At 57.2% G+C, this 20,252-nt stretch overlaps 2 protein-coding genes across 2 annotated transcripts; one reads left to right on the forward strand and one right to left on the reverse strand.

Annotated features, from left to right (window-relative positions):
* Positions 1–3,447: 3,447 nt before the first annotated feature.
* NCLIV_010300 (putative synaptosomal-associated protein 25) lies at positions 3,448–7,162 on the forward strand (the record flags this gene model as incomplete). The annotated part of the gene is made up of 6 exons (XM_003880545.1): positions 3,448–3,542; positions 3,764–3,829; positions 4,258–4,336; positions 5,143–5,482; positions 6,075–6,487; positions 7,010–7,162. The coding sequence occupies 6 exons, from the start codon at positions 3,448–3,450 to the stop codon at positions 7,160–7,162; spliced, it is 1,146 nt and encodes a 381-aa protein (XP_003880594.1).
* A 1,890-nt stretch (positions 7,163–9,052) lies between these two features.
* On the reverse strand, positions 9,053–16,977 carry NCLIV_010310 (conserved hypothetical protein; the record flags this gene model as incomplete). Its single annotated transcript, XM_003880546.1, has 11 exons — positions 9,053–9,655; positions 10,080–10,163; positions 10,730–12,820; positions 13,180–13,596; positions 14,193–14,233; positions 14,565–14,640; positions 14,914–14,982; positions 15,204–15,276; positions 15,741–15,881; positions 16,211–16,546; positions 16,922–16,977. 11 exons carry the CDS (start codon positions 16,975–16,977, stop codon positions 9,053–9,055), a joined length of 3,987 nt encoding a protein of 1,328 aa, XP_003880595.1.
* Positions 16,978–20,252: the final 3,275 nt, after the last annotated feature.

The raw sequence follows: 20,252 nt of genomic DNA on the forward strand, positions 1-20,252 counted from the left end.
ATGGGCTGAAACGGATCTCCTCCAGAAAGCTGAAGGATCTCGGAACCCCCAAACTCAGGCCCAGAGAATGGCTTCGGGGGAGGCTGACTGGGAGAAGGCTGCGAGTCTGCGTGTTTTATCCGGAAACGCGCACCTCGCTTCAGGGGCCAGAAAGTAACGTGAATCCTTATCCGCACCGCTTCGACAAGAAGTAGATATAAAATTGTAAATGGTAAGGCCGTCTGAGGTGGTCTCTGCAGCTTGTCAGACTGGAGCGGGATGAGTACGGCAAAATCTAACGGCCATAGCAGGTTCTCTGGAGACAAAGGACTTTCCAATGTGCTTTCAACTCGGAACGGTTCGAACGCGTCAGGACCATTCTAAAACGCATCGCAGTCTTGCCCTGAGAATGTGCGCCTGGCCAAGGAGGGAGGTCCGCGCACTCCGCCTTGCCTCGGTGTGGTTATCGGATATCGGCGCGGGGCTGTTTGCTACTTTCTCTTTCTCATCAGGGAAAACAGTTTTTCGTGAACAGTGGTCTCCCATGAAACACAGTGGGCCATGCATATGAACTCACATTCCCCCAAAATAGGACTGCTTTTTTTCTCGCGGCCGTCGCGTGCGACCGCAGAAGCAAAAGTAAGCATCTTTCCCGCCTTCGACCAGTCCGTGGTCTCAGGGGCTTCTTTTTCTGTGTGTTTGTCAGCTTACACTCCACAAAACAGCCCTCAGTGAAAAACCGCGAAAGAGGACATCCCTGTGAACTCTTTCCGCGTCTACACATACCTGGGCACTGCTAAAACTCGAGGACCCGCTTCGGGATCACTTCACCAGCATTTGGTCTACCACGCCCAGACTGTCATTTTCCCCTTGATTCTACGCTCAGATGCAAAGGTAGCCGCGCCCCCGAGGCAGTTAATCTACTCAGCTACCAGTGAGAACTGAGAAACCATTCACTGCAGGGCCAAGTCGTCTCCTGTCACACAACATAGATTCTGTTGACAACACATGCAACTGCTAGGCTCTTTGGTCCTCGAAACGGGCTACACAGTCCTCTTCTTCCTGGAAGAACGCTACCCTCCTACGCAGTTTGCTTCTTTGCCTGGGCGGGGGACGATGGCAACCCAGCGGAGTCGAGCAAGCCAGGACAATGGTGACACCACGGTTTGACTCTGGAAAGCGGTCGGCCAGAAAGAAGTGTTTCCATTATGCAGCCTCGCGCTTTTTCGCGGCGAAGGTGAAAGCCTAGACAGCCGTGGTCCTTTTACACAGCCTTTACTACACAGCATGCCGCTCTCTGGCGTCGGAAGGAGAGAGGGTTCTGTGACGTCCTGTGACGGCACACGTTTTTTTACTTCTCCGAACTCGGCACGTTCCTTGCAGGGAATTTGGCTCGACTTTGTTAGATATTCTGAAGACAGTGGAACTGTCGCTCTCTCAATGCTTTCGAGTCGACAAGGGAGCTGTCGGCAGCGGGGCCCCGACGCTGCGTGTGTGAACTGGTCGGGCGACTGTCGTCAACTCTGTCACTGCGTTCGTGTTTCTGCCCTCGAAATGTTTTGTACCTTGGCACATGAATTGACTCAGAGTCGCAAGTCCCTCTGCGCAGTGCCGCCTTGAGGTCTGCACGAGAGTTTCCCGTCCATCGAACTGCGTTGTTTCCCTGTGGGCAGAAGTGTTTGTCTCAACAGACTGGTCCATTACACCCGTCTAGCCCTGGTGGGGTGAGATGCTGTTAAACCCTTGTCGACGAATTGATCAGGACTGCGAACATGCCAAGTGTGTTCGAACCCCTTCCACGCCCACGCGTTTCAGCTGCCAGGGAAGTTGGTGAGGACTCTTGTTCTTGACGCGCGCGTTGCTCGCCATGCGCGACTGGGACATCTCGATTGCGCCTCGATCTTTAGCATCTCACGAACAGTGATATGCCCCAAAGAGGATGACTCTTTGAAGTCATCTCGACAGAAGCTGCGGGTAGGGCCTAATTTGCTGGCGTCTCAGCATCCCACGAGTACATTGATGGCTGCTAGGGTCGGACTAGAGCAAACTCACATCACGGAGCCCATGCATCTTTCAGTTGCGAGTCTCGGCATACCAAACACACGCCCGTGCGCTGGAAGCCGAGATGGCCAGCACACCAGAACTACCTGGGGGTAAACGTGGGTGAATCCTTGCACGTCTCTCGTCCTGTTGGATACGCTGGTTGAGAATATCCGAGACACACGAGTTCACGACAAGAGAAGTCCAAAGCGGCGGACGTTTTACAGCGACTCCACGAACACCTCTCAAGTTGTGCGGTCGGCAGGACAGAGGGAGCTCAGATGTGCAAGAGGTCCGGTGGAAACTGACTGCAGTTGCTTTCATCCGATCACTTCTGGGGTTCTGACAGTTCACATAACTGGAGTGCGGTCTGTCGAAAACAAGCAAATGCATGCTCATGCATGAGAAGAAGCTGGGTGTATCGTATTCGGAGATAGGCAGTTCCTTCAGTTTGCCGTTCTCTTGCCGGAGAACCGTCGTCGACCCCCAGGCGGTGTCCACGTATTTAACAGTCAGTTAGCAATGCACGCTTCCTCATGCTGGGCTGTCTGAATCTCATAACGGCAGACACCCTTCGTCTTGGAGGGCCTGCGACGTCTCTACTTTTGTTTATCTCTTTTTTCCAGCTCCCGATCCGCGACTCTAGTAGTCGAACTTGATCAACACATCGGACGCCCTACGCTACAGCAGCTTTGTCAGCGCAGGCGCCTCAGCGGCAGCTTGGAATCACAGCGGTGTTCCGTGGGGGCTAGAGAGTTGTCCGCATCCTCAGGTAAAATGTGTACAGCGCAGAACTTGCTCTACGGAAGGGCGTTCCTCGAGGCATGCTCCGGCAGCCTTTTCTTATCAGCCATCTTCGTTTATACTTGATCCTCGACGCTTGCGAGAACCAGAGTGAAGCAACGAGGCTTTTGGAGAGTGAAATGCGCCGCTTACCACGTGGCGACGTGTCCCTGTGTGACTATATGAGCCTTCCGTTTCCGCTCTTCTCGCCGCTGCTGTTCGTCGTCTTTTCCCGTGGACTGCATGCACCCCCTTTCCAGCTGTCGTCTGCTGTTCGTCCATCGGCGTTTTTGTCGCCATCCGAGTGGTCTGTCTAGTGAAAGCTTCCTTTTTCGCAGAACGCATGAGCCTTGATAAGTCATACTTTTTAGACTCAAAGAAGTCCTGTTTCCCCGCCGCTCTTTCGCCTTGTCGCTTGCTGGCGACGGGGCTGTTTGAACGGCGGGCGAGCCCCGGAGGCACGGAGAGAGACTTTTCGGCACGTTTCGTCGGTTTTTTGCGAATTTCCCAAAGACCCTTTTTCGAACCCCCGTTGGTCGGAAGCCTGCGTCTCTGCCAGCTCTCGTGATCGGTGCGGCGTTTCGTCTACTCCGGTCCTCGTTTGTGAGTTGATGCCAAGTTCACGGCGTCGCCTGTGACAAACTGATGAACCCGCTCCAGAGCGCTGTTGTCTCTTCCCTTGGTTTCCCGCGCGTCTCGCGGTCTGCGTCGACCCGCTTTTTCCATTCCTCTTCCGTCACGTAAGTCTTCCCTCACGGCGTTAGACCGTCGCGGGTTCTTCGTGCAGGATCGCGACTCTTCCAGGGGGAAACCGTTAACGCCTTTGCGTGTTTTCTGGCTGTCCCCGGCAACTGTTTCTCTGTTCGCCTTTTGCATTTCGCCTCCTGGACTGGATGACTGTCCTGCGCTTCTGCGCTCTGATAGAGTGTCTGCGAAACCTTTTCCCCCTCTTTGTTTTTAGGCGCGTGAACCTCGAGGCGGTCTGCGGCGTGGCGCGCCTGGCCCCGGAAGCCCGCCGAGCCTGCTGGTCGCCGCCTCGCCGGCGTCTTTTTCCCCGCCTCGGTTTTCCTTTTGTCTTCACATCACCGCGTTGTGCGACGTTCTCTGCTTCCGTCGCCACTTTTTGCTCTCTTTGTGCCGAAGCCGCCTCTTCCGACTCGCAAAGTTACGCGTTTCGTCCCTGTTCTGCCAACCACAGCGACGCGCTGTCGCACACGGCATTTATCGTTTCGGGGCACAGACGCATCTACCCGGCCCCTTCCTGTCTGTGCATTCTCGCATTTGCGCAGTTCCTTCTTCGCGCACGGACCCCCGTCTTCCTCCGCCTTCTCGTCTTTTTCTTTTTGCGCTTCCGCCCCGCGCCTACCCCCCTTTTTTGCTGTGGAGCCGCAGAGAAGAAGCTGCGGGGTTCCATGCGCACAGAGTTTGAGAGCGCCGGGCCTGTTGTGGACTCAGCGAAATGAGTTGGGGTTGGAGAGCAAGCGACTCGCCGCCTCCGGAGCCCGACCCCCGCCGGGTGAGAAAGGCGCGAGAGGTGAGGACCTCCCCTTCTCTCGTGAAAAGCTTCTTGGGGAATAGCCTGAGACACCCTGAAGGCGCGTGACTGGTGCGCAGCGCGGTAGGCCTCACCGCCGGAGCGCGCTGCGTCTCCAGGCGCAGAACGAGGAGGCGACAGAGCGAGAGACACAAGTTTCCAGGCTCGGTCGCGAACGCCTCATGTCACAGGCCTTGAAATGCCCCGAGTTCGTAGAGTGCCGAAGCTTCTCGCGGCCGCAAAGCGCGCAAAGATATTACCATAAAGCAACAGTTGCGTGCACGTCACGTAGCGCAGACGGCTCTTTGCGTCTGTCTTCTCCCTTTGTGTGCCGAAAAAAGATTCGCACAACACACGAGCTTCGTGTGTATCCCCTCCTGTCACGCATCCGCCACGCTCCTCTCTCTTCTGAACTTTATGTGTCACTCCCGTGCGTCTGGCTAGATAGGACGTTGTCAACCGGTGTGTGCCTTTCCTCATGCAAGCGAACAGTCCCCCGAGCCCCGCGCAGAGCCAAGACCACACTCTCTTTTGTACGCACGCGTTTTGCTTCGATTACAGATCGATAGACAGGCACAGATTTATCTGTAGGTGGAACCTGGAGACGCGTGTCAGCACTGGCTGAGCTCGGACCCGTATTTGGGCAACTTGGCGAAGCGTGCGCGGTCCAGCGAGGGAAGAAATTCACGGTGTTGTGTGGTTTCCAAGCCTCTGCGAAAAGGAGCAACGATGAGGATTTATGTGTCTCCTTCCAAGAACTCTGTGCGCCGTTTTTCATCTTCTTCTGAACTTTTTGCTGCGTACAGGCTGGGCAGCCTCCGCCGTATCCTCAGTCAGCAGATGGCGCCTCCGCTCCAGCGTACGTACACCCGCCTGCGTGGCAGGGGCCTACGCGCTCCCACCACGTTCCCTACGCGTCTTCCTACGCTCCCGGATATCCCTCGCCGCCTTCGTCCGAGGCGTCTCCGTACTGGGAAGACCATCAACGCATGCAGACTGTGCAGCATGCGCCCGGGAGAGACAGGCGCGACCGCGTCCGGCAGCTCGAGGGCGAGTGTCTAGACAGCCTGCAGTCGTCTCTGCGAGTGGTGGCGGAAACCAATGAGGTCTCACAGCGCACCGCAGTTCAACTGGATGCGCAGTCTGGTAAGACGCGTGAGCGCACATTTCCAGGGTTTCGCTTTCACTGGGGAACACAAGAAGAATGCCCCGAGGGAAGTCAAGAGCAAAACTCTTCTTTCTTCTGCCTTCCGCGAGTCCTCTCTCTCTCTGCGCGCCAATTTGCTCTCGCTCGCTCGGTTGTACCATCTTGCGCGGCCTCGGCTGAGTTTTTCTTTCTCCCGGCGTTCTCTCTTTGTGGCGAAGAGGCACACGGAGACCTGTCACACGCTTACAAACGGCTCGTGGACTGCCTTTTGCGAACGCCACGGAAAAAAATTTGATATGTCGTCCCCCGCAGGAATCGCTGCAAAGAGAAACAAGTACCGCCCTGGCTTTTTAGAGAACGGCCCCCTCAGTTTTTCGTCGCGGTTTCTTCCCTTGGCAGTTTCTTCCCTTCGTCTTTCCGTGTCGCGCAGCTTCTCTGGGCGAGTGTCTCTGCCGCTCCGGCGTCATTGCCCCTCTCCGCTGTCTGGTTCTACCGGGCTCCTCGCCTTCTCTCTCTCTCGTCTCCCTCGCATGCTGTTCGCGCGCCAAACGTGTTGTCTTCTCCCTGCGTCTCCCCTTTGTCTTTCCGCAGAGCAGCTCCGGGGCATAAAAAACACGACGGAAGACATTCACGCGGATCTTCAGACTTCGGACTACTTGCTTAAAGGCATGAAGACTTGGTGGGGTTCCTTCACGCAGCTGTTCACTTCGCCGCCCGCGCCGCGATCCGCGGCTGGCGTCTCCAGCGCAGAGAGGAAGGCTGGCACGCGAAAAGGCGAGAACAGACCGGAGAGGGAACGCGAAGAAGCAGCCGCTCAGGAAGAAAGGAGACAGCAGAGACTCGTGCAAGCTCACCGAGCACGCACAAGCGACTTCGACGCTCGACTGGAAGGAGACCTCGAAAAGCTTTCTGTCATGGTGGGCCCTGTCAACCCAGAGAAGGACGAGCACCAAAACGGGGGAGTCAGAAGTCTCCGCGTTTGCACGGGGACAGCAGGATGGGGAGTGAGGAGACAGAGAGGGGGCGGCAAACACGAGACACGGAGAGGGAGAGGAGAAAGCGGTCTTGCCTTTCTGGCCCGACCAGGCAATTCTCTCTTTGCGGTCACGCCTCATGGGTTTTCCTGCCAGGTGCGAGTGCCTGGTTTGCCCCCGCACGCGCAACTTTGGTGTTCTAATGAGGAACAGGCCGACGGACTTTGAACGGGAAAACGGCGGGAAGAGAGAGATCGACATTGCTTCTTGAAAGTATCTCGCGCATATACCCCTCAAGCTCCATACCTAGGGATGCACAAATATATATATATATATATATATATATATATATGTATTTGTAGGTGAATATATGCAAGGTTCAGATGCGTCCTGTATACGTGGCAGTTTCTGTTCCGACAGTGTTTCACAAAGCCGGAGGGCTGCGCCAGTGTTTCAAGGATTCGAACCAAGATGCGTGTGGCTGTGTCCGTTGAGGGCATGGAGACAGGGAAGAATGGTTTTTCGCTTGCTGGTGCTCGGGTGTCTCTACAGCTGGAAGAGCTCCACGGCCGGGCTGTTCAGATGAACGGCGCGTTACAGGAGCAGAATAGCTTGCTCGACGAGATCAACCAGAACGTCGACGCGAACCAGCAGACTCTGGAGAGACAGCGGCAGACGATGCAGAAGATCATAAAGAAAGGCTAGCTTTGCCGGAGGCACCGACTCGTGCCTTTCTCGCCCTTCCGCCCCACACGGCAGGCGCCGCGAGCAGGTGTCTCTTTGCTTTCCAAGTCTCTGTGGGAGGGCTTTTCGAGACAAGACAGGCGCGGGGGTCTTCCATCCAAAGAAAACGCGTTTTTGATCTCTGTTCGCCCCTGGCTTCGCTTCCTCGCTTCTCGTTATCCTGCTCGAGTGTCTGTACAGCTCGTCTCTCCTCTCTGATGCCACGGGAAAGCCCACGATTTTGTGTGGAGCTAGTTTCGACAGGTCCTGCGTTTCGCGTGATAGTGCTTTCGTCTTGCGTTCCCCGAAGACTTTTGAGACATGCACGCTCTTTCGCAGAGAGTCTGTCACGGGATTTTTGCTTCGCAAGTGTGCTCTCACCGTTGCTGCGATGTGTGGGTACCGGGGTGTCTTTTGACGCGTGTCAGCGGTTTTGCGAACGAGGCAGAATGCACATCGTGTTCAACTGGTCTTGTCTTCTTTCCCACTTTTTAAAAATTATCCCTTCGAAGGGTGCTCCTCTGAAGAGCAAACGCCAACGGCAGGAAGACGCAAAACGTGACCGCGGAGAGCACCACTTGATATCGTACCGGAATGGGTTTTCCAGCAGACTGTGCGGTATTAAATATGCACCATCTAGTGTGGGAGTCAGACCCGAAGCGTGGCGACCCCAGGGAAAGTTCCGACGCACCGCGCTGAGGCCGGAAACCTTTCCAGAGACCCTGCGCTTGACAGCGCTGCCACGTATCGGCTTGTATTCGGGGGCAGATGACCCCCCCAGAGAACGAGCCTGGGCGGGGAGCTCGCAAAGGGAACACAGCAGAATGCGAGTGATCCCGTGCCGCGTGCAAGAAAGCTCGGGTTCGAGGATGCACCGAAGATCGGCTTTTCATGGAAATAGTCTCTCATTTTCTTTTGGAAAGGCGAGAGCTGCAGACACCCTCGGAGCTGGGACCGCAGTCCGGTCGTTTGAGCGTCTTTAGGGAACAGAGGCCCAGACGCTTCTTAGCCCGCGCTTGGGTTTAAAGGACGGCGCAAATGGAACAGGAAGAGAGAACAAGCGAGACGTGCGTCGTTCTCTTTGTGTTCACGCGCGCAGCTCAAAGGACCACCGACGCGTGTGTACGAGCGAGCGAAACCGCGGATGAGAAGAACGGTGGCACCGGAGCCAAGGCCGCGAGAAACGAAAGGAGAGAAGAGAGAAGAAAGCGGGGGAGAGAGGCGATGAACGGGGAGCAGAAAACGGGAGATGCAAGAACTCGATTTCTTCACGAAACACGGAAACTACATAAAACGGAGAAGATCAGCGAGAGCCATTCTGCTCGTTTCGCAAGATGCATTGGAACACCACATGCAAAAAGGCGTTTGCATGCAGGGGGAGGCCTTTTCTCTTTTCCCAGGCAACAAACGTCGGCCGACGTCTGTGCTGGTTTACCCGCTCCGCGACGATTTTAACGTTTCAAAAGCATCGTTTCTGCTTCACGAGAGACCGGACCCTTGCGCATGCTCGTAATGCGTCTTGTCTTTTTCCAAAAAACAAAACTCACGACACTCGCCCCTGTCTGTGTCCAGCGCGCCTGTCCCTCCCCCCCCCCCGCTGGGCCCTGAGAGGAGACACCGTCCCTAGGCCGCAGCAGCTGCGCGACAGAAGCCAAGGCGACACACCGCGCTGCCACGATGGAAAATGAAAGCGAAGGAAAGAGGAAAAGGAACGAACAAAAGGAACGAACAAAAGGAACGAGAAGAGAAGGAAAGAAGAGAAGGAAAGAGAAGAAAAGGGGAAGAAGTGCACTGAAGGATGCCCCTTGCGTCTCCCTCACCACTGTTTTCTTCCCCTTCTTTCTAGACTGCCCCGTCCACAAAACTCCCTCTTTACACTTGCTCATCTTCCCCTCTCTTTTTCAGACTGTCTTCCTTCTCTTTGCCGTCCTCCCCGTTCGTTTCCTGGTCCACATCCTTGTCGGGTCCCCTCCGAGACAGGTTATCGACGCCCCTCGCGTTGTCTGCCGACCTGGCCTCGTCTTGTCTCCGCTCTTCCCCTCTCTCGCCGCGAACAGATTCGGTGGGCGCCTGCTCTCGCAAGAGCGCGAGTTCAATGGAGTCTTGCCGCACGGGCCGAAACGCATGCGCGCCGCCATGACTCTGAGGATTCTGACAAAACGTTCCCCCGTAGCCGTCGCTGGTGCGAGCGCCGCGAGTCGCGTGATTCCCGGCATCAGAGAGAGGCGCGTCTCCGAAGGCGCCTTCGCCGTGCGAAGCACCAGCGCCGAAAAGGTCCGAGCTCGCGTACACGTCTTGCAGATTCCCGTTGTACGCCGCGCCGCTGGTATCGGATTCGAACGCAGGCTTCGCCGTGTACACCCCAGAACCCCCAAAGCTGTCGCCGGAAGACGGGAAGGAGTCGCCGAGAGTTCGGACTGCTGGAAGCGTCGCGAGAGTCCCGTCTTCCAGGTCCAAGCTCACCGCGTCCTCGCTCTGAAAAGCAGGAAAGAAAAAGAAGTGGAGACGACAGGCGCGCGCAGGCTCGAGGGGAAGGGCACCATGCGCATAAAGGGGAGAGAGAGGAGAGAGAGGAGAGGGAGGAGAGGGAGGAGAGGGAGAGAGTAAGACACAGAGAGGAGAGGGAGAGAAGAGAAAGCAAGGCACAGAAAGAGAAAGGGAACGGAAAAGAAAGGCGTGGGAGGAAAAGAGAAGACCACCGTCGCATTGGCTGTTTTCAAAGAGAACGTGAGAGGTACGGACGAGACACAACGAGACCGACTGAGTCGGCACCGAATTTGCCCGGCGAGGAAGAAAGCCACAAAATGGTGACGTGGAACTTTAAAGAGACTCTTCAGAACGCAGAAGATGAAATGAGGAAAGACCTTGAACCACGCGAGACTGGAAAATGAAAACTTACGAGAATCATCTGTTGATAGTACAGCAACTCGCTAACCACGTCGTCCCACTGCCGTTGCCAGACGACAGGCAAGAGGTCCAAGAGCTGAAGAAACAGCGCCCGGGACATGCACGCTTCGTGAAGGGAAACCACGCGAGAGACGCGTCCCTGTCCATCGTGTCAACAGCAGGTTGGTGTTCGGCCAGAAACCCGCCGAGGAAGGAAAAGAGAGAAAAAACAGATACTCCGAAAGGCCCTTTTCTCTTTCTCAGGACTCTCAGGTCTCCGAAAGGCATGCATCCCTTTCACCACAGGCGCAACCTCTGGCAAACAGGAGAGTCTTTTGGATCTCTCTCATTCCGAGCAGCCTTCCTTCTCCTCTCGACCGTTTCATCTTCTTCTCTCTTGTCTTTCTGGCAAGCGTCGTTTTTCTGGAAACCGAGAAACGGCGCCACCGCGCTCCTGCTTCGCCCTGCAAAGGCAGCCTTGTTATCGCATGTTCCCAAGAAAACGTCGAAGCCGCGCCACGCGCAACACCCCCCTGGCACGGTTGTTCTCCCCTGTTCTTTCCGCATTCTTCTCCCCTATATTCCCGCCCGTTTCTGTCCCCCCCCCCCCCGCCCGCCCCTCGCTTTTCTGATCCTTTCTGTCGCGCTGTGTTTTCGTCCTACCTCGGGTTTCGCCTCGAGAGTCGCTCCGACCAGCTGCGCAATTTGCAGAAGGTGTGCGGTGTATCCGCAGGTTTCCCGTTTCTCTCTCTTCTGTCTGCTTCCCCTGTTCCGGTCGTCTGCCTCGCGCTCGCCAGTCTCCTGTCCGCCCCCGTTCGTTTCTTCCGAGCCGCGACGCCGCCCCAACGCACGCGCTCCGTCCAGCGTGGCCGCGAGCGCTTGCCGGCTTCGGCGTTTCGCCTGGAAGTGCGCGATGAGGAGAGGAATCAGCCGCGTGTGCTGGAAAACGATCTGCGGACCACTGTCCAACTCGCTGCGCTGCAACACAGACTGCAGCATGTCCGTGACCGTGAGATGCAAGAGAGTGTTCCAGGGATGCAGGAACAGGAGTTCGACTGCGAGGTCCAGGACGCCTCGCTGGAGCAACGCAGAAGCGGTTCGAACGGCGTTGCTCTTCAGCAGAGATTTCACCAAGGTCAGCAGCTCGAGGGTCTCCATGCCGACCGCAGGGAACTCGCCGTTCGCCAGACGGGAGGACGCGAGCGACGCGCCGCAACCCTTCAACCTCCAGCGGGAAAAAGGACCCGAAAACGCAAACGACGCGCCGTGCGCAGACGTGGGCGAGCAAGAGCAGAGAGGCAACGGCGCCCGAGAAGCGCCCGGCACCTCCAAAGAAGCGGAGGAAGCTGGGGAAGAGAAAGCAGGGGAAGAGAAAGGAGGGGAAGAGAAAGCAGGGGACGGGGGAGAAGACGCAGACGAAGGAGGGGAAGAGAAAGGAGAGGAAGGGGTGTCTTGCGGTTCCTCGGTACGCGGCTTCGCTTCGGGTTCTCCCCTGTTCGCGGGTTCAGGCGTCCCCTCAGTTCTCGCCGCGGCTCTTCCGTTTGGATTCGCCTTCTCTGCCAGGGGGTTTTGCTTCTCCGGCGCCGCCTTGTCAGTGTCGCCTCGTGCACTCTCCTGAGCGGCCCTCGCCACGTCTTCGAAACCGCAGCACGCCGTCAACTTCGCCATCAGTCGATCCAAGTTGGGGTGTATGTACAGCTCGACGAACTCGCCGGCCTCCAACTGCTGGATCCACTTGCGGTCTTCCTTGGCGAAGACGGACGACGCGAGAGTTTCGTCTTCTTCGATCTCAAAGACGCCGTTGAAGCCGCGAATGTCCAAGCCCTCCTCCTCGCTCTCCTGCGCGCCCCCTGAAAGCGCCAAAACGTTCCTGTGAGGCTCTTCGTCTTCTCCGCCTCGCGCCTCGGCAGGTCCACCACACGAGGAAGACGCGCCTGAACCTTGAAACGGAGAAAAGGCCTCGTCCGTCTCTCCCCTGTCGCCTGTCTCCCCTGTCTCCCCTGTCTCGCTGGCGAGCCCATCCCTCTGACCAGAGGAAACGGCCGCCGAGGAGGACACAAACGGATCAGAAGACGGTCCTGTTCCTCTCCCCTCTTGGGGGTTCCCCTCTCTCGCTTCCGTCTCGCTCCGCTCGTTTGCCCCCCGACCAGCTGCGTCTCCCGCCTTCGCTCCCGCGTCGTTGTCTGTCGAGACACCCGACGACGCGCGGTCTCTCTGAGGCGCCGCGAGCGAGGCGTCCGCACCGTTTTCAAAGGTCCCGGAGTCTCCTGCGGCGAGAACGAATTCCTCTTCGCCCGGTCGTGAGAACAGTCTCTGTTCTGGCGGGTCGGCTGTCTCTGCTTTCTCATCTGAAGTCAGCGCGCCTCCGCGCGTGCCATGCTCCGTTGCGTCTTCCTGCCCTGCTCCGGTCGCCCCGTCGTTCTTTCTCCGCTCCACTTTCTGCCTCTCGTCCTCTGTGCGACTGTCGCCCTCGTCGTCTCCGGCTGTGTTGCCCAGATCGCCTTCTCTTCCTTCCTCCTCCCCGCCCTCGCCGTCGCTGTTTGGTGTCTCCGTGTTCCCCTCGCTCGCCGCTGGAGGCTCGGCGTCTCCGTCTTCGTCCGTCGCCGTTTCGGGTCCGTCCATCGGCGCGCCGAGGGTCGGCGGGTCGGAGGCAGTTCCCGGGCCACTCGCCTCGGAAATCTGGTTCTCCCCCACGCAAGTGCAACAGAGAAGGTCGGTCAAAATCGACACGCCGGAGGAGACGCACGAGGGGCACTGGCAAAGGAGACAGAGACACGGCAAACGCGCGGAACTTGGGGAAGCCGCCATCTCTTCTTCTGCAGGCGAGACGAAACGAGAAGAAGGCAGGCGACAGACAACTGCGAAGAAGCAAGAGGTTCGCGACCAAGGGAAACGAGAGGGACAGGAAACAACGCGAGGAACACCAGAAGGGGACCTCGAAGAAAAAACCGAAAAACAGTCGAGCGCGAGAGAGACAGAACACCACACGAAATCGACCAAACACGATCAAGCACACAACCGCACACGCACTGCGTCGCGCCGCTCTGCCAGCCACCCCCCCCCTCTCCGTCCGAAATTCTTCTTCCTCTAGCTTTCACGTCCCTGGCCCGTACCTCGGAGGTGACCATGTCGACGAGTTGGAGAAGAACCTGCTGGCTGGTGAGATCTCTGAGGAGAACGGGGAAGTAGGAAATGAAGAGACGCTGGTAAATCAGCTCTCGAGCCACGAGCGTAACGCAGACCTGACCTTCTAGACCACACATGACGTCCTCGTCCTCTTCGCGCGTCTGAGCTGCCTCAGACGCACAAGAAGCCGGAGAAACAGACGGCGCCTCTGCGGAACTCTCCTCTGTCGATGCGCAGCTGGACCCGGACTCAGCAGCTTCGCTCGGCGTCAGAGAGCATGCGTTGCCATCGCCGAGAGCTCGAGGCGCCGAGGCCGTCGCACGACGCGGGAAAGGCCGGGTGTCTGCTGAGTGTTTCAGCAGCCGAAAGAGGGTCGGGATGATGGTACTCGGTTCGATGAGGGCCTAAAAAAGCGGAAGAAAACGTTCCGGTCTTCCGCGGGTGTCTCTGCCGTCCAACGGGTTTGAGTCTCCGACACAAACGGCGACTTCACCAGGCCGGTGAGATGCTGGACCGACAGAGGGATCACTTTCTCGAAAAAAAACTGGGTGCACGGCGGAGCGGGAGAGAACTGCTGCTGTCTTCACTCACAACTCGTGGGATCTATTTCAAACACTTCCACTGCGGAGTCTTTGCGAAAACGGTTCCCGCGTCTCGCAATGTTACGTGAAGCGATGCATCCGCGTCAACGGCGACATCCACACCGAACAAAAGAGAGATACAACAGAACCTACAGTTGCAAGAAAGCATACATTCCCTATCTACACAGACGTCTACACCGGTATTGAGTATTCCGCAATAAGGGTATTCCACATTAAACAGGCATACTCACAGAAATCAACACTTACTGATGCTGATAATTCTATATGTACATATATTTCAATGCGTAGTATATGGAATGGATTCCGGACTGCCTGCGTATTTGTGAATAGGGATTGACATCCATGTGGTGTAGGTACACCTGGGTATGTGGTGTTTCTACTCGGTCGTACGCGCTCACCGGTATGCACTGTTCAACGTAGAGGACGCATTTATACAGATCTGAAAAGAGCAAAGAACACAACACAGCAAAGAAGAGTGACGAGAAAAAACGCCGGAGTCCTTCTAGAAACTGAAAGGTGAGAGAAACCGAGACCAGGGGAAACGGCGAAAACAAGGGGTAAGAGAGACCATGCGAAAACCGCATGCGACACAGGAGCGAAGAAGGATCCGAGGAAAGACGGGCGAGACGGAGAAGAGACGCGCGGCTAACGAACTCTGAGGGAGAGCAAGGAGGAAGGCGGGCGGGGAGGGCGTGGGAGACAAGCCCGCATCAGCTCTTCGATGCAGGTTAATCGGCGGTGAGAGAGCGCGAGAGGAAAAAACGACGCACCTGCAATCGAGCGACTGTAGAGATGCCGAGCCAGCGCTTGCGGCGCATCTCCGAGAGAAGCCAGATAGGCAACCGTCTGCAGCGGAAACGCGGTAAAGCAGAGGTCTTGGAGAGTCTCCCGAGAGCACACACGAAATGCGCATCCACGCATGCATCGCGAGACAGGGAAGAGGGCACACCTTAACTTCAGGCGCCTCGACGAGCGATCCTGCTCGTTGCTTTCTCTCTCTCTTTGCCTTCCTTTCTCTCCCCTTCTGCTGCGTGGAGTCCAAAACGCGAGCATTCGTCGATGCCCCATCTGTTGTTTCTCGGAGCAAACCTTTCTTCTCGGATTTGTTCGTAGTCTCACCTCGTCGGGGTGCGCCTTGACGATCGCCTGCCAGCAGCGAGAGAAGTAGCCTGCCAAAACGGGATTGAGCTGAGAGGACACCCGACAAAACGGAGAGAAAAACGAAAAAACGCTGAGATAAGAAGACGAACCGAAGCAGCTTGAGAAGCCAACGAGAACCCAGAAGGGGGGGGGGGCGAGTATGGATATCGGCGAATGCAACAGGAGCGGACGAAGAGAGAGAAGAGAGATCGCAAGCGACAGGAAAAAGTTACTCGACTCCGCCAGAGAAGAAAGGAAACACGTCTTACTGGGGCCGGATTTGCAAGGAAATTCCAGAAAGCGTCTCGAGCAGTCGCGCAGTTCGGATCCGTCAAGAGCGCCCTGACAAGAAAAAAAATTGGCAAAGAATGCAACTCGCCAGGGTCAGGCGGCCCCGCTTTCTGCGCGGAGCGTCTCCTGAAGAGAAGCGCGAAGCTTCAGAAGAACGCGAGTCAAAAACGGGAAACGAGAGGAACAGACGGGGAGGTGGTTTGGGCCCAAGGGAGAGAGAAAACAGACACTGACGGTCCACAGGGCAAGCAACAATTTGACATTTGGCCTTTCCCCCGTTTTTCCCCCCCGTTCCCCTCCTATAAAAGCTAGTTGGACAGTCGGGACGTCACTCTCCACAAAAACACATATTCACATACATACTCACAGGAATATATACATATATATATGTGTGTGTAAAGACAGCTAGGTAGATGTCCGCAGATTCGTAGACAGATCTTTATCCGCTGCGGATACTGAGCACACTAGACGCGGGTAGCGATAGACTCCTGGCAGTTACTCTCCCGAACACGTACAGAATGATCGGAGACGAGTGCGAACAGAAGACCTCCGCCGCGTAGTAGGGGCTGCTGTACTTTTGAGCAAATGATGCGTCTTCCCCTGGGAGAACCGTGAGGAGCCGGACGAGCTCGCCTATCACCACCGGGCTGCTGAGGCTGTACGTACACCCCAGAGCCACACAGGGAACACAGAAGCGACGCCGTTTGGCGTCTGGTGACGAAGCCAGGACAGAGGGAAAGATTGGCCACAGCTGCAAAAACGAGCACAGCTCGCGGTCACTCTGCTGCATCGCGCGTCTCCCGACAAACTGTATCAGCCCGACTGTCCCTTTCCTGACTCTTCTTGTCTCTGTCTCTCCCTTGGTCTGACTCGATTTTTGCCCTTCCCTTTCCTGTCGTTCTGCGGGGAAACCGCGCCGCCGCGCATTTGCCTGCGAGGACCTTCGAATCTGGAGCGCGAAGGCACGCGTTCCCTGCGTCCTTACAATCGAATCAGCGCTGTTTCCTTTGCATGCAGTTCCTGCATGAACTGGTCACTGTTGAGAACGAGCTCGAGTGTCGCTGCGGCTGCGGTTGATCGGGCGGCTTCGTTCTCTGGCGTGGGGTCTGCCGAGAGGCCGTTTTCCAACTCGCCTCTTTCTTCGCCGTCGTCCCGCATGCAGCCTCCGAGGTCGGCTGTGGCGTTGGGCTGTGCGTCGCCCTCGCGGGGGTGCGCCCGATCGCAGAGGTCGACCGGCGAGGCGCCTGCCGACGCCGTTCCTTCGCAGACCTGCGCTTCGAACGCGTACGGTGTCGCACTCAAGAGCGCAGAGAGACATTGCCTGGAAAAAAGACACAGACGCACGCACGAGGGACTCAGGCTTCGGGGAGTCAGAGGGCAAGAAGGAGCGAAACGTAGTTCGGAAGAAGACACAAAGAGAGAGAGAGAGAGCAGGGGAGGGAAGGAGAGGGGACGGGAGGACGAGAGAGAGGAAGAGAGAGAAGCAGCGAGAAGAGCAGCAAGAGGAGCGTCGAGTGTGGCAGACAGAAGCGGCTGGTCGACAGCGAAGACCGAGCAGGGCGTGAAGAAGCGAGTACGCGACGGGAGACGCTCCCCCTCCCCCGGGGGCGGAAAAACGGCGCGAGAAGAGAGAGAAAACGAAAACCAGACACGAGGATGTACAGAGGGATACACACGAAGGGACGGACAAACTTACTGGTGGTCTTCCTCCTCCTCCAGCATCGACCAATACGATCCGCCAACTTCCTCCATCTTGTCGTAGCTCTTCCTCCAGGTGGGAAAAAACCGAGGAATGGAGAACAGATTCTTCGCCTCTAAAGCAAGGCGCCCTTAATTTTTTACTCGCCCTCTCTGAGTAAAACTCTCTGATCGTTCCCTCTTCAGCGACGGGACGCCTGCGTGTCTCGGCTGTGCAAACTTCGCACGGGGCGTTTGTCTCAATGTCGGCCACGCGCCCAATCCCTGGAAACAAGTCCCCGTTCTTCTCGGTGACTTCCCTGGACGCATCGCCTGATGTTCCCAGACGGAGGCTCAGGAGGCGGAGGACCGTCCGCTACGCAAGAAAACGCGTGTCTCAGTTCTACCCTAAAATCGGCCACGAGAGAAATCGGGCGCATTCTCCAGCGCGTCACGCTGAAGAGGATCCGCAAGACGGATGGAAAAGAAAAGACGACGGACAAGGAGAAAAGGGAGGCATGCCGGGAAGCAAAAGGTCCGTTGGCCGCCGAAAGTTTCGTTCAGTGGTGTTGCGGACCGAGCCGAGAGACGAAGAGAGTCGCGAGAATGGAGAACAGACACCCCAGAGCGCCATCTCGGCGCTCGAGACAGAATCAGGGATTTCGATTCATCGCGTGCGCGCGCAGGAGCGACGAGGAAAGACGCAGCGTTTCGGGGCAAGGCGCGAGGCCAGGAGAGCCGACAAACAGAGCGGATGAACGAGGCGCACAGGAACCAGGAAAACGACGGGGCTGTCTCGGAAAACCGATCTGGGAAAACTGATCTGGGACTCTCGAGGAAAGGACACGGACGCGAACGGAGGCGGAGGACGGTAGCTGCCGCACCGCGCAGGCGAGAGAGACGTGTCCGGGGGCCAGGAGAGTTTGACGGCAGACACTTTGCGGAAAAGGAAAAAACGGAGCACGAGAGAACAGCTCAGGGGAACGGGAAACGGAAACTTGAAAAAGAAGGCCTTTGGTCTCTTTTAATTCCCTGGCGGGCACGCCGCCTCGCAGCTGTCGAAGTGCCGGGCCACGGGTGTCTCGCACCAGAGGCGCGCGGTGGAACGGAAGGAAAAAAGGATCCCCGAAAAAGGCAGGGGGGAAACAGAAAGTCGAAACGATGCTCGCAAGCAAAAGGAGGCTCAGACAGGTCTGAGATATCGGAAAGGTTCTTGTCAGCGTCCTTCCGGGCGGTCCACGGCCAGAGAATGGACGGCGGACTGGGACGACGTCAGCCAAGCACAGTTCACGGCGTCGAGAAGGGAGAAGAACGCAGCAACCCGTGAAGGTGAGAGAAAAACGGAAACAAAGGCGCTGCGCCCATGTATCGACTTCTTCACGGTTTGTGCCTGACAAAGAGTGCCTCGGATCGCTCGGCCCCCTTCAGCGTGCATGCAAACCGCGAAAAACAGATCGGTGTGTGCGTGTGTGTGTCGAGCGAGAATCCGACCTCGCGAAACAGAAGAAACGTCTCCGACGGACGAAGCCCGAACATCCAGAACGCGGTCACCAGCCGAGAAAGAGAGTCTTTTCACAAACGCACACCAAGGAGCCTCGAGGCGGACGTTGGCGAAACTCCCGCGACGGACGGTGTGTCAGTCTTCGCACGTCCCGTCTGGACCAAAAAGATCCACAATTTTTTCCCCTGTCGTCTTCTTTGTGCGGCACGCGACATACACCGACACGCAGCTGACGGTCTGTGTGCCGGTACCTCTCTCGGGAAGTTTCTCGTTTTGTGGGTGCGATTCCTGCGAGCATTCGTCGACGCGGCTCCGCGAACGCCGCTCGCCTTGTTAGCGCTCAAAAAGGCAAGCCTCTGCACAAATCAGATCTTGGCTCTGCGTGCGTCTGCAGACGCATAGGTAGGCGCCTTTTCAAGGAGTAGCATCTCAGTGTTGTTGAGCTGTAGGCGATGCCGCACCGTAGGTTTCTGCCGTTCAGTTTCCTTTCGCACAGAGACTTGACGCCGAGCGGAAACGCGCGAGACACAAACCACTGCAAAACGGTGGGCGCGCGGCAGGGGTTCACGTGGACGTACCCACTTTCAACGCACGGCCTAACGAATGTGCGCTCGAAGGCGTTCGAGCCAGAAAGGTCTGAGTTGTGCGTTGCACTTCTCTGGAGACAGGCGCGCGTATCAGTGTGTAGTCATGTTTGAGATCCGCGAAAAGGCTGTGTGTGTGACTCGGCAGCGACGTTCGAGGTACAAAAGCAAATCAGGATCTTTCCGCTGCCGAACGAGCCTGGTGAGAACGCAAAACCTCCCAGCCGCGCAGCTTTCTCGTTCGTAGAAGCTTCAGTTTCGTAGGTACAGGACCGTCAGCAGGCGCCCCGACGCACTCTCTAATAGTCTCGTTATCAGTGAGTTGCCGCTCTATCGTTCGGCGTCAGATTGGGCTCTGAAGCCTGTCCCGAAGGGACTGTCCAGCCCGCAGCTTCAACGGTACGTCCGTACGCGGCAGCCGATCTCCTCGGGAGACCATGAGGAACGTCTGGGCACTCTTCAACCTTAAAGGTTCACACAAGACGTGGCGAGGTGGGCGACGAGCCTACCACCAGGTACAGCCGGGCGTTTCAGTTTTATTCACTCGCTCCTCCCGTCTCGTCGGCCTTCTTCTCCCACTCCTGCTTGTTGCGTTGCGGCTGCCGGAAGGAGGCGTCGCCTCGGCGAGATGGCGAGGTAAGACAGCACATTCACGCGCCCAAACTGGGTCTTTCCACTTCCTTTTTGTTTCGCGAGATTCTTCATAGGCATGCGATGTCAGTGCACCCCCGTGGGAGGATCGTCTCTCCTCTCTGTCCACGTTCCTCCTGCGTTTTTTCTCTGTGCCTCCACCGGCGTCCGTCCGTTCTGCAGGACCGCTTCTTGTTCGCACGCCACGCAGCTCGCCTAAAACCTCGACTTTTACCGAATCCCCGGTTCTTCGCGGCAGATCGACGGAGAACCCGTGGCTGTGCAACGGCGCGGAACATTTCGTCGCGGCCTACTGCGGGCCGTGCGTGGCTGATTCCCAGTGCGCTCCAGGAGCCTTCTGCTGTCCGTACCTGAAGGTATGCGTTACCTCACCAACCGACGCGTGCGCTCAGCCGCTAGCCCTCTGTGATCCGCCTCTTCCTGCCGCAAAACCCGAAGATGTGGACTACGACGCCTGGCGCTCTCAGTGTCCGTTTGCAGAGATCGAAGCCTGGGTCACGTGCCCGCCGCCAGGCTGGGTGTTTGGCGACGCAGCGGAAGACTCGAGATCTGCCGCCGAACCACCCCCGGAGGCAAACGAAGGAACTGCCTCGTAGGAAGCAAGGCTACAGCCA

This window comes from Neospora caninum, chromosome IV (genome assembly GCF_000208865.1).
Source record: "Neospora caninum Liverpool complete genome, chromosome IV".
Classification (NCBI taxonomy): Eukaryota; Apicomplexa; class Conoidasida; order Eucoccidiorida; family Sarcocystidae; genus Neospora; species Neospora caninum.